Source organism: Phyllobates terribilis, unplaced genomic scaffold (genome assembly GCF_046119375.1).
Source record: "Phyllobates terribilis strain yellow unplaced genomic scaffold, ASM4611937v1 Scaffold_3__8_contigs__length_932513732, whole genome shotgun sequence".
NCBI classification, from domain to species: Eukaryota; Metazoa; Chordata; class Amphibia; order Anura; family Dendrobatidae; genus Phyllobates; species Phyllobates terribilis.
The window spans coordinates 460,304,421-460,318,898 of NW_027362763.1; the positions used below are offsets into that span (position 1 = coordinate 460,304,421).

Consider the following 14,478-nt stretch of genomic DNA (forward strand, 5'->3'; position numbering starts at 1 on the left):
CTATGTGTCAGACTTCTTGTCTCCTGTGGCCTTGCAAAGGATGGGGTAAAAAAGTGGTGAAATGATTCCGCAAAATTGATGTTACCAGCAGATACTGTGGTTCTGTTACGGTTTGAGTGCTGAACACTTGACGGTCCCACGGTTGGCAAGTTGGAACTGTGAGATTCACTACGTGCACCACTGGTATTTTGTGGAAAAGCACATGTAAGATTCTGCAACAGTCTCTGCTGATACTCCTGCATGCATGCATCCCTTTCTATGGCAGGAATAATTTCTGCAAATTTACTTTTGTACCGGGGATCTAACAGTGTGGCAACCCAGTAGTCCGGATTATTTCTAATTCTCACAATTCGAGGGTCATGTTGCAGGTAGTGCAGCAAGAAGGCACTCATGTGTGTTGCGCATCCAGGAGCACCAAGTCCCTGTTGTGTTGGTGGCGAGGTAACAATCATGCTTCCTTCCTCTGTCCTCTCCCCCCAACCTCGCACAACAGAAATGTGATCAAGGTCTCCCTCATCTGATGAGTCTTCCATCAGTTCGTCCTCCACTTCTTCCTGGGCTCCTGCACCTTCCTCACTAGTTTGGCTGCTACCATGCGCCCTGGTAAAATCATCTCCCCCACCCTCACATGCCTGCCGCCCTGGTGCTGCAGACCGTCTGGACCTTGCAGATGTTAGCCATTCCGCATACAACTCCTCCTCCTCTACTTCCTCCACCTCCTCTTGTGCCACCACCTGACTCCGAATTCTGTTTAACATGTGCTCCAGCATGTAAATCACCGGAATAGTCATGCTGATAATGGCATCGTCAGCACTAAACATCTTCGTCGCCATTTCAAAACTGTGCAGAAGGGTGCATAGGTCCCTGATCTGAGACCACTCCTCCAGCGTGATTTGCCCCACCTCTGAATCTCGTTGGCCCAGGCTATACGTCAGAACGTATTGCACCAGGGCGTGTCGGTGCTGCCACAGTCGCTGCAACATGTGCAGAGTTGAATTCCACCGGGTAGGCACATCGCATTTTAGCCGGTGAAGTGGCAGGCCCAACGATTTCTGTAGAGATGTAAGTCGCTGAGCTGCGGGATGCGAACGGCGGAAGTGAGCACACAGCGACCGTGCCCTCTGCAGAAGGCCATCTAGTCTGGGATAGTGGGCTAAAAATTGCTGGACAACCAGGTTCAACACGTGAGCCATACAAGGCACGTGTGTGACATTGCCCCGGCGAAGGGCCGCACCCAGGTTTGCAGCATTGTCGCACACGGCCTTCCCTGGTTTCAGGTCCAGTGGAGACAACCATTCATGAAATTGGTTCTCCAGAGCTGACCACAACTCCTCAGCTGTGTGACTCACATTTCCCAGACATTTCAATGTAAAAACCGCCTGATGACGTTGAGCCCTACTGCCAGCATAGTAAGGAGGTGTGCAGGATCCCTTCTGCGCAGTTAGAAAGCTTGTGGCATGACCAGACAGGCTTTGGGTGCAGGTGGAAGACCGAGAGGAGGTTGAGGAGGCAGAAGCAGTGGAGGAAAAATGACATAAAGAGGATTGACGCACAACTCGTGGGGACGGCAAGACTTGGACAGCAGCCCCTTGTCCTGCTGTCACCATAGTTACCCAGTGCCCAGTCAGCGACATGTAACGCCCCTGTCCATGCCTACTCATCCAAGTGTCTGTGGTGAAATGCACCCTGTCACACACAGAGTTTCTCAAAGAAGCGGTGATGTTGTGTGCGACATGCTGGTGGAGCGCAGGCACACCTTTCTTTGAGAAGTAGTGCCGACTGGGCATCTGGTACTGGGGCACTGCGACGGACATAAGGTCTCGAAAATCCTCTGTGTCCACCAGGCGGAAAGGCAGCATTTCTGTAGCCAAGAGCTTGCAGATGGTGAAATTCAACCTCTTAGCTTTCTCATGGCTAGGAGGAAATGGTCTTTTACTTGTCCACATCTGAGGGACCGAGGGCTGGCTATTGTGCTTAGACGGGGTTGATAAGGGTGTCCCCGGCAAACTGCCGGTCTGTGAGGAAGATGCAGGCGGACATGTTAGGTTGCCTTGATCCAAAGGTGGTGCTATCGATGTCGGACAGCGCTCAAGACCAGCTGGTGTTACCACCTCCAAAGAAAATGATGACCTGCCAATCACGCTGGCTGTTGCGGGTAAAGAGGTGGCAGGTCTGCGCCCCAAAACAGGTGTGACTGCTGTCCCCCCAGTCACAGAGGATGAAGAGGCCGCGGATGCACAAGATATGGCAGACGGTGGTTGGCCCGGCCGGCTAGACTGCATTGTAGCACACTGAGCTTCCCACTGCAACTTATGCTTCATGTCCATGTGCCGGTTCATGCATGAAGTACTCAAACTATGTATTTTTTGGCCTCTACTTAGCTTTTGCTGACAAATGTTACAGATAACACGAGTTGGGTCATCTTTATCGATCTGAAAAAATGCCCAGGCTATGCAAGGCTTAGCACCCATGCGACCTGAAGAGCCACCACGACTTGTGGTGAGAGGCAGAGTTGTGTTTGAGGATGCAGTTGTTGACGTGCTTCCAGTACTACGTCTCTGTCCAGGAAGGCGCAACCTGACCTCGTCATAACTAGCATCTTCCTCCACCTCCTCTGCTGACCTCATCTCTTGGCTGACTGTGGGTTGACAGTAAGTGGGATCTCCGACCTCATCATCATCACCCTGTGCGTTATCACACCCGTCGTCCTCAGAGCCAACCTGTTCCTGCCCTGACAAAAAACTAAAGTTGTCGCTCCAATCAGGTATTTGAGTCTTATCATCGTCTTCCTCATTGTCTCCACCTACAGGAGTTACAGTTTGGGAATGAGGGTCTACATTATGGTCAGAACCTTCTGCGTCTGGTCCTGGATCCGACTCATAAAGATTCTGGGCATCAGTGCAGATCATTTCCTCGTCTGGATTCACAGAAGCGCTGGAGTCGACCTCTGATTCCCAGGCTATAGTATGAGTAAACAGCTCTGCAGACTCAACCATCTGTTCTACCTCATACTCAGACGGGCAGCTGGAGATTTGGGAGCTGTGAGGAAGCAAGTGCGATTTGGGTGACACCTTTGAGGACTGGAGTATTTGTGATGTTGAAGTTGATGTGGAGGAGAACCCACTTAAAGGAGCACTTGATATCCGTTGAAGCACCTGCTGTTTTTGTGCCTCATCTGGAATTTGTAGCGATTGGCGTGGCCGTAAGAAAGGGATCTTATCACATTGTCCGCTAAAAAAAGTAGACATTTTAGTTTGGCTGGAAGATGGTCTTTCTTCTGCACCTACCCCACGGACACAACCTTTTTTCCCCTTCCCAACACGCCTATTCCCCTTTCCACCTGCAGCAGGCCTTTTTCCACTCATTTTGGTGGTTAACTAATTCACAACTCTGGAGTTGTTTGCACAAAAAAACAATGGATGGTAACCAAGCAGAGCTGAGTGGCCAAACTGTGGTATTAGGCCAAAACTATTGGCTGGGTTAGATGCAGAAAAAAATTATTTTTAATTTGCAACCTGATGGAGGTCAGTATAGATGGACTAATAGACCAAGTCCCACACACCGCTAGAAGCCCAAATATTTTTTCAGAGCTAGATGCATAAAATTTTTTTATTCAATTTGCAACCTGATGGAGGTCAGTATAGATGGACTAATAGACCAAGTCCCACACACTGCTAGAAGCCCAAATATTTTTTCAGAGCTAGATGCAGAAAAAAATTATTTTTAATTTGCAACCTGATGGAGGTCAGTATAGATGGACTAATAGACCAAGTCCCACACACTGCTAGAAGCCCAAATATTTTTTCAGAGCTAGATGCAGAAAAAAATTATTTTTAATTTGCAACCTGATGGAGGTCAGTATAGATGGACTAATAGACCAAGTCCCACACACTGCTAGAAGCCCAAATATTTTTTCAGAGCTAGATGCAGAAAAAAATTATTTTTAATTTGCAACCTGATGGAGGTCAGTATAGATGGACTAATAGACCAAGTCCCACACACCGCTAGAAGCCCAAATATTTTTTCAGAGCTAGATGCAGAAAAAAATTATATTCAATTTGCAACCTGCTGGACGTCAGTATAGAAGGACTAATAGAACAAGTCCCACACACTGCTAGAAGCCCAAATATTTTTTCAGAGCTAAATGAAGAAAAAAATTATTTTTAATTTGCAACCTGATGGAGGTCAGTATAGATGGACTAATAGACCAAGTCCCACACACTGCTAGAAGCCCAAATATTTTTTCAGAGCTAGATGCAGAAAAAAATTATTTTTAATTTGCAACCTGATGGAGGTCAGTATAGATGGACTAATAGACCAAGTCCCACACACCGCTAGAAGCCCAAATATTTTTTCAGAGCTAGATGCAGAAAAATTTTTTATTCAATTTGCAACCTGATGGAGGTCAGTATAGATGGACTAATAGACCAAGTCCCACACACTGCTAGAAGCCCAAATATTTTTTCAGAGCTAGATGCAGAAAAAAATTATTTTTAATTTGCAACCTGATGGAGGTCAGTATAGATGGACTAATAGACCAAGTCCCACACACTGCTAGAAGCCCAAATATTTTTTCAGAGCTAGATGCAGAAAAAAATTATTTTTAATTTGCAACCTGATGGAGGTCAGTATAGATGGACTAATAGACCAAGTCCCACACACCGCTAGAAGCCCAAATATTTTTTCAGAGCTAGATGCAGAAAAAAATTATATTCAATTTGCAACCTGCTGGACGTCAGTATAGAAGGACTAATAGAACAAGTCCCACACACTGCTAGAAGCCCAAATATTTTTTCAGAGCTAAATGAAGAAAAAAATTATTTTTAATTTGCAACCTGATGGAGGTCAGTATAGATGGACTAATAGACCAAGTCCCACACACTGCTAGAAGCCCAAATATTTTGTCAGAGCTAGATGCAGAAAAAAATTATTTTTAATTTGCAACCTGATGGAGGTCAGTATAGATGGACTAATAGACCAAGTCCCACACACCGCTAGAAGCCCAAATATTTTTTCAGAGCTAGATGCAGAAAATTTTTTTATTCAATTTGCAACCTGATGGAGGTCAGTATAGATGGACTAATAGACCAAGTCCCACACACTGCTAGAAGCCCAAATATTTTTTCAGAGCTAGATGCAGAAAAAAATTATTTTTAATTTGCAACCTGATGGAGGTCAGTATAGATGGACTAATAGACCAAGTCCCACACACTGCTAGAAGCCCAAACATTTTTTCAGAGCTAGATGCAGAAAAAAATTATTTTTAATTTGCAACCTGATGGAGGTCAGTATAGATGGACTAATAGAACAAGTCCCACACGCTGCTAGGAGCCCAAATATTTTTTCAGAGATAAATGAAGAAAAAAATTATTTTTAATTTGCAACCTGATGGAGGTCAGTATAGATGGACTAATAGACCAAGTCCCACACACTGCTAGAAGCCCAAATATTTTTTCAGAGCTAGATGTAGAAAAAAATTATTTTTAATTTGCAACCTGATGGAGGTCAGTATAGATGGACTAATAGACCAAGTCCCACACACCGCTAGAAGCCCAAATATTTTTTCAGAGCTAGATGCAGAAAAAAATTATATTCAGTTTGCAACCTGATGGAGGTCAGTATAGATGGACTAATAGAATGATGCTATGCCCAAAAGATTTTACTTCACTACGTGCAGTAAAAAAATTGGTATTCTATACACAGGTGGTATATCTTGCAACACAGATAGGCTACTCCACTGACTAACACACTCTGCAATAGGCCAAAAAGGATAAGCTTTGCTAGATTCAGCCAAATGCTGTGAAAAAAACGTGCACAGCACTGGCACAGACCTGCCTGGCAAAAACTGATAGGAACTGATGTAACCTAGTCCTGAAAAGGACTCCAATTACAATTAGTCTTTACTCCCACAATCTATCTATTTAAGAGCACAGACCTGCCTGATAAAAGTCGTAGGAAATGCTGTAACCTAGTCCTTAAAAGGACTGCAATCACAACTATTCCCTACTCCCAAGCTATCTGTATATTTGTGCGAAAATTGGCTTGAAATTAACAAGGTATAGCGCACACAGCAACAGCGGTGCCGTCTAACACGCAGCTGCAGCAGTGAGAAAATGGTGGCGACGGGGAAAATGGCTTGGTCTTATAGGGCAAGGACATGTGACATACACTGCCAATCACACATGCCCTTGCTTGTGTGAAAAAAAGCACTTAGCTCCTTGTGTGCGCTGCTGATAGGCTGACAGATTGCACCTCCCCACTGCAAATGCGGGAAAGAGAAAAAAAAATGGAGATCTTCATTGTTCCTGCAGAGATCCATCCCCTGCCCCTCCCCCCGCCCCGCTGTACACTCAAACTGCGTATTAACATTAATTTTCATCATTACTGAGAAAAAATCCAGTTATGATTTTGGTGCACGAACAGTTATCGAACATAACCTCGAACAGCCGAATTTTTCTCAAATTGTTCGTGTTCGCCGACCGGCTCGAACACCGCCCAAAACAGCTCGAATTTGAGATTGGCGAACAGTTCGAGTAGAACAACGCTCATCTCTAGTGTGATGCTAATAATAATATAATAAATAATCATTTTTATTTTCATAGCACCAACATATTCCGCAGCACTTTACAAATTTTAGGGGGGACTTATACAAACAATACAGAATAAACATAACTCATATCGAAAAGAGTGAGGGCCCTGCTCGCAAGCTTACAGTCTATGAGGAAAAGGGGAGACACAAAAGGTAGAATGTACCTATATTGTATAATGCAGCCTTGATATACTATATAGGATAAATAATACATGGACTGGTCGCCTGCCAGCATGTGTGCAGTCCTGACCGAGGCTATTATGAGCATGGTTGGTATGAACCTGAAATTGAAGAAGATTTTAATATGAGGGAAAACTGGGACGGACAACTGGGATGGACAGATAGTGTGTGGAGGCGATACGCCAGTCTAAAGAAATGGGTTTTTAGGGTCCGCTTGAAACTGTGGGTATTGGGAATTAATCGAACTGTCCTGGGTAATGCATTCCAAAGAATTTGCGCAGTACGCGAGAAATCTTGGAGACGGGAGTGGGAAGTTTGTATTATGGAGGATTTAAGTTTTAAGTCACTGGTTCATTAGTGTTTTGAATCCAAGTTTAATCAGTATTTTAAAAGAAACGGAAGAAGTATGGCACTCAGTCAATGGTTAGGTGAATGGATGGGTCTAAATACAATATTATAAAAAGGATTCCGGCACTCAATTTTGATGCAATTTATTGGATTGATCAAACAAATTGTCTATAAGCAAGGTTTGACGTTTTTCGGTCTCACCGACCTTCATCAGATATACACACAAAGTATATTTATTGCTGTTAATTTAATCAGATTCACAGTAACATTGCATGACATAAGCCGCTGCCTGCTCAGAATGTTCATACCTAGTCAAAGTCAGGAAACGCTGTCTGATGCTGTTGGACTTTCTGTTGATGAGATCGAAATGTCAAACCTTGCTTATACACAATTTGCTTAATCCAATAAATTGCAACGAAATAAGAGTGTCGGATTCCTTTTTCTAATATTTCATCAGTGTTTGGTCAGTGTGTTAGCTTTTACCATCATTGTTTCATCAGTAATTTTTCAGTGATGGGGAACACAAAAAAACAAAAAAGTGCAAAGCTTCTCCTATCCATTAAAAGGTTAAAGGGAACCTGTCAGCCGATTCATGCCACCCAAACCTCGGGCAGCATGGATCAGAGGTTGGCTGTGTGATTGCAGACAGGTATAATATTCTATGAAACACTCCAAACCTTCAGAGAAAATATAATTTAAAGATCCAGCCGGGGACCATAGCCAGAGACCAGACTAGTCCAGTTTCATCCCTAGCGTTGCTGTTGATGGCAGACAAGTCTCTCTCTCTAGGTACAAGCAAGGGAGAAACCTGTCAATCACTTTCAGCGGCACTGTGATGAACCGGAAGAAGGCAAAACCAAACTAGTCTCATCTCTGGCCTTGATTGCCAGCCGAATCTTCAAAGTACATCCTCTCCGAAACACCAAAGCACCTCAGAAAATGATATACCTAACAGCAATAGTGCAGCCAGGGTGCAATTCATGCTGTCTGAGGTTTGGGCTGCATGAAGCCTGATAGGTTCCCTTTAATCATGGACAGCACGCTGATGCCATCCATGCGCAATCCATGATTTTCCTGGTGCCATAGACTTGTATGGGAGACTGATCAATGAATTTGATCAAAATCAGATATGTCGCTGAGATTATTAGTGGAACGTTCCGGTCTGCAAAAAACAAGTATAAAATCACACAAGTGAACAACGGACGCCTGACTGATGCCTAAAACACAGAAATATAAAGAGGCAGGAATGAATATTGGAAAGAACACCTTTGGATATGAATGGGTGCACATGTTTTTTACAAGCTTTTTTGACACCAGGTGAAGACCGATGAATGGAACAAGTTGCACTGTATTTTGGAACTACATGTTGTGCTAAAAGTGCATGACATGAACAATAGAGCCTATGTAGTGCACTACAGTCCATACATTTATGGGCACTGGAATACATACAATATGGAGGGCCAGCCTCTCATATAGGAAGAAAAGAGATTTTGAAGGTTTTTTAGAACCTGACAGAGGGGCCCATGTCTACTTTAACAGGTATCATTCAATATGTTTTAAAGGACAGTACACAATTTTCTTAACCCTACACGCTGTAACATGTATTAATGCAATGACATTTTTAATGAAAGTTACCATAAAGGTAAAAAGATAACATTAAAATGAAGGTGACAATAAATGTGAGACAATGCTCCTGAGAGGAGTAATGTCAAATGTTCTGAATATTTTCCCTTTAAAATAAAGAAATAAATTGGAATAAAGAGTGTAATAAAACAGGATGAAAAATATATCAAATAAAATTAAATACACGTCCACATATTTATTATCTTAAGAATTCATTTGCTTTTGGCCATATAAAAATACAATGGCCTACTGATTTTGACATCAATACAATCTGTGCTATGTAATTCTTAAAAGTGCTAGTAGACCAGTAAGGTAAAAACTGTACATACACTGATTATAAACAATAATGGCACTATTCTTATTTCAGCGAGTCCAGATTAAGTAGAATATAGTACTGCGCTAACAATCAGGAGATAGCTGGCAGTGGTATGCTATTCTCTGCCATGAGAACACGGGACAAGAAAAGGGGCTAAATCGGGAAATTTACGCACACGCTCAATGGTCTCCATGTGGTATTATCACATATATCACTAACATTTTCTATCTCTTGCCCAGTGACAAAATAGGTTTCTAACTAATATTGGTACTTGGTCTGGATTGGTGCAGCATCCTTTAGGTTATTAAAAATAGAAACGTCTGGTCTCTGAAATCAGAAGAACCTTAGAAAATGTAGAAAATCATCTGAAGAGGCAGTCAATAAATAAGGGTAAACATGAGTTATTTAATGGGCAAGCATGCTTTCCTCATTGTGGACGGTGGTCAGTGATGCCCATGGTGGCCATATGATATATGGTTAAAAGTGAACATAAAAACAGGCAATCATTTCTTAGCTAATTGTTCAGCAGTCCTGTCCAGCAGGCGATGCTTCAGAAGAACACAGATGCAGACGGGTCACTAGATCACCCCCCTATGACATCGCTCTGACAAAAACCATCCTCTGTTCAGAATGGGTAAGATCTGGTCAGTAGTCTACAAGCTAAAATAAGGTAATATTGCATTGTACATTTCAATTGGTGAATGCATTTCCGTTACTCTTTGGACCGTCACAAGCATCACTACTGTAAAAATGCTTGAAGTTTTCAAGATTATGTCAATACACCTTACAAGGCCTTAGCGGTACAGGCGGGAATCCAAAAAAGTTATTAAGTCCAGTGCCAAATGAACTGCAGCAAAAACTTAAATGCTTTGATAGGAAGCCTAGAAAAATATCACATCTTCCTTGTTTGTGTCTTCATCAGCTGGAGGTGCTGGGGAAAGCATGGAGGAGGGTGATACCAGGTGGCCACTGCTGTGTCGGTAAAGGCTTGAAGGATGGGATTGTATATCACTGCTAAAGTCTTGTCCGGAAAGATCTTGCTGGAAGAACGATATCTGATTGCTCACTAGGCCTGGACTGGCGGCTCTTCGGATCCTCATAATACTGTCATCCTTCTCAGAGAGCTTGGATGGAAAAAGTGGCCTGTGACCTATGGATGCTGAACTGTCAGTCCGATGAGAAGCTTTTCCTCTACTAGACTTGTCCCTTCCACTTTTCGTCAATGTGGCCAGCTTGGTAGGTATCTGCTGCTTTGTGAGTAATGAGGGCTTCTGGATCTGGTTAGTGGCACTTAACAAATGAATAGGCACCTCATTTTTCAATGCTGGTCTAGCTTCCATGGAGGTACTGTCCCAACGTGAGACTCCAGGCCTCTCCAGGTAGTCAGCTGCTGACACAGAGGCAGTGTTTTTAGTGGTAGGTTTCATACCGGCTCCTTCTAAGTTCTGCATTCCTTCTCCATTAAAACTTTCAGAATGTGTTAAACCCAATGTGACCTGCACCAGTTCTGGAGTAAATGATCCAACTGGCTTCTTGATCTTTTTCAGCTGCTCCAGTCGCTCTCTGTCCTTCTCAACTGCCTTTTGAGCCTCGCGCAACCTTTCCAAATCATGCTGATAGGCTTCTCTCTGTGCCTCTAGTTCGATCTGCTCCTGTTTCATCTTCTCCTTTTCAATCCGTGAAGCGCCCTCTCTTTGCCAGAGCATCATCTCAGTAGCTTCCATGTCCTTCTGCTGCCAGTTCTTTTCACGCTCCCACCTCTGTCTTTCTTGCTTAAGCTGGTCTTGCAGCTTCTGCACATTAGCAAACTCTTCCCTCTGTTTTTCAAAGTTCCGCTGCTTCTCCTGCTCAAGCAACCAATTGCCCCTGGATGATTGCTGTTGTGTGTGCTTTTCACGTTCTCTCTGTGCCTCTATGTGGCTGTTCTGCTGTGCTATCAGGGCCTGTAGGCCATAAAGCATTTGTATCAGTGTCGTCACCTTCAAAATTATCTCTGATTCTGGAGGATTGTTATTCTCTAAAATGGACACATCAGTCTCATTCTGCAGAAGGTCTTGAATCTGAGTCTCTGAACTGGTAGATGTGGTGCGTCGGTCCTTGACTCTCTGCTTAAAACTGTCCATTTTGTTGATATGTCCACAGTTAATGTCATAGCCCCCAAAAGTCTCAGATCTTCTAGGCAGAGTGGTAACCCCAGAGCTGGGACTGTCACATGGGGTGGAGAACTGGCATAGCAGCATGGTTTAAATTTTTTCAGCTTCAGCTATGGCAGAAAGGAGCAGCTGTTCTCCTTTTGAATTCTCTACATTGTCAGATCCAACAAGAATTCGAACCCTGGACCCTTGTGATGATTCATCAAAACCATATATCTCAGCCATTTCCAGCCAAATCTGCAGTTTTTCACTGAGAATTTGTATGATTTATGTGTCTTTCAAGATTATCTGATCTTGAAGATCCTTTATCCTAGCAGCATGCTCCGACACTTGTTTTCGCTCTTCATCAGCTTCATTGAGAAAGTCTGCCTCTTCATCTGGACAACTCTCAACAGCCCCTCGAATTAATGTCATCCAGGAGTTCCTCTCTTCTTTGGAGGTAGTGTGAATTTCATACATCTCCGGCCCTTTTAAAGAAGCACTTATGAGGAACATGGCTTTCTCTTCATTCGCCACCTCTCACACAATCAATTTTTGCAGAGAAATTACAGGTGGTTTAGAATCCACAGAAGAAAATATGTATTTTTGATCCTTTACTTGAAGTAAAAGTAAAACATCGTCAATAAAACTGCCAAGATATCTTTCAATTGTCCTGAAGCAGTTTTCCAGTAGAGCATGCCATTGTGAATAAGCTGTCTGCGCTCCATGTCATGCTTCCTAAATGTCGTCCCATTCTTTAGTTTAAAGTTGGACTTTGGCTCCATTTTGCTTATGATATCGTCCAGACGCTGCCCCTTCTCACTTGTGTGAACACGAGAATCTACTTCTGTGATGGCTTCCTTTATTAGTGTGAGAGCCCGAGATAAAGCCACAAAGTCTTCAGTTCCCTCTTCAGTGTTCTGTATAATCCTCTCCAACAGAACTGGATACTTTGTGATCCTCTGAGTGACCAGCAGTATACACTCCTGCACCCCCAGCCTCCTCACGATAGTAGAGTTACCGACTTTTTTCATCAGGTTCTGAAATTTCTTATTCTCTCGCATAAGAAACTTGTACTGACTGACTGCTTTGTTGTGTTGACTGCAAAAGATGCCATACTTATCCTTCATCCGCTCACCAGTGTCACCTGAGAACTGGTGCACAAGGATATCCCCAACCTTCTGTATGATGCAATTCCGATCACTGCCCTCCTCTAAAGATTCTTTACGCCTCTCCTTAAAGCGTGCTAGGAATTGCTCATGTAGCTCCAAAAGCTCATCAACGCACGGGAAGAGCTGGTGATGCTCTATTCTTTCTGTTCTAAATTGTCGGGTACCGATGCTGAATTGCCGGCCGGCTTTTTTAAAGAGACGGTGCATGAAAACACTATTATTTTTTTTAATAATTCCTTTAACACTAAATGACAAGTACAGTAACCAACACTGTCACTGTACTTCTTATATATGTGACGGACATGTTTCTATCTATCTACTCTATGTGTGATGCTCTATTCTTTCTGTTCTAAATTGTCGGGTACCGATGCTAAATTGCTGGCCGGCTTTTTTAAAGAGAGTGTCTTCTGAGCAGTTTGTCAGCTTTTGGACACCTTTGAAGGTGTTTTCTATGTGTTTATGTTTGCCTGCCATTGGTTTTAACGGTGTTCGACAGTGTTCTAAGGTGTTCAACGAACAGTTCCACGAATATCCCGGTGTTCGACCAACCGAACCGAACCCGAACACTACGGGGGTGGCTCAACACTAGTGATAAATACAGAAGTGGTGACGTGTTTCTATTATACTTTTCCTCTGATTGTTCCACTCCTGATTTTGGCTTACAAATGTAATAGAAGGAGAAAAGTCTTTCAGAGAATCAATGCGAGATCTATGTAATAAGAAGAAAGAGCGCCATCTGGTGAGCATTTCAAGTTTGCACGCTCGACCTGGTCAAGTGACCTCCAGCAGAGGATTTCAAAATTGAATGGTCAAGCGCGCAGTGCCTGAGGTGATTTCGGTGCCAGACACAGAGAGAGACGTGACTCAGGCTGGATGCGCTGAAGGAACCATTGAGAGAGACCGGGGTGAGAGACCCAAAAGGCAAGACGGGTGGTTGCCGGTGAACGAGCGTGGGATTCAGCGCAGCAGTCCCTCGGGTGTCATGGCTACGGAAGAGGACCTGGACTTGGATACAACAATGAGGAAATGTACAAGACCCTCCTACCCACGACGTGGTAAACCGCCCCGATTGACAGGACAAAGAGAGGATAGAAATGAGTCGTGCCATAGAGATCTCATCAGCAGAAGCTGACAAGTGTCTTTCAACTGCTCCGTCACGGTATAGGGAACAATCAGGTTTAGGGTATCAGGTTGGGAGAATAACCGGAGACCCCTGCTAGGGCCATTTGTAGAACCAATGGACTTCAGTGCTAATCCCATATTTGGGCTAGATACAGTATTTTAGAGAAGTATTTTATTGCTATTGTTATTGCTATTGTGATGTATTGTGTGTTATTGCCATTGTTATTGCTATTGTGATAGTGTTCTCATTACTAATAGAGATGAGCGTTGTTCTACTCGAACTGTTCGCCAATCTCAAATTCGAGCTGTTTTGGGCGGTGTTCGAGCCGTTCGGCGAACACGAACGATTTGAGAAAAATTCGGCTGTTCGAGGTTATGTTCGATAACTGTTCGTGCACCAAAATCATAACTGGATTTTTTCTCAGTAATGATGAAAATTAATGTTAATACGCAGTTTGAGTGTACAGCGGGGTGGGGGGAGGGGCAGGGGATGGATCTCTGCAGGAATAATGAAGATCTCCATTTTTTTTTCTCTTTCCCGCATTTACAGTGGGGAGGTGAAATCTGTCAGCCTATCAGCAGCGCACACACGGAGCGAAGTGCTTTTTTCACACAAGCAAGGGCATGTGTCATTGGCAGTGTATGTCACATGTCCTTGCCCTAGAAGACCAAGCCATTTTCCCCGTCGCCACCATTTTCTCACTGCTGCAGCTGCGTGTTAGACGGCACCGCTGTTGCTGTGTGCGCTATACCTTGTAAATTTCAAGCCAATTTTCGCACAAATCTACAGATAGCTTGGGAGTAGGGAATAGTTGTGATTGCAGTCCTTTTAAGGACTAGGTTACAGCATTTCCTACGACTTTTATAAGGCAGGTCTGTGCTCTTAAATAGATAGATTGTGGGAGTAAAGACTAATTGTAATTGCAGTCCTTTTCAGGACTAGGTTACATCAGTTCCTATCAGTTTTTGCCAGGCAGGTCTGTGCCAGTGCTGTGC

The 14,478-nt window shown here is 43.6% G+C and overlaps 1 protein-coding gene across 1 annotated transcript; it reads right to left on the bottom strand.

Annotated features, from left to right (window-relative positions):
• Positions 1 to 9,680: 9,680 nt before the first annotated feature.
• Positions 9,681 to 12,567, bottom strand: LOC141258565 (rho guanine nucleotide exchange factor 18-like). The gene is given in 2 exon segments (XM_073673540.1): positions 9,681 to 11,829; positions 11,832 to 12,567. Coding segments are annotated over 2 exon segments (2,628 nt in total). The 3' UTR covers positions 9,681 to 9,937.
• Positions 12,568 to 14,478: the final 1,911 nt, after the last annotated feature.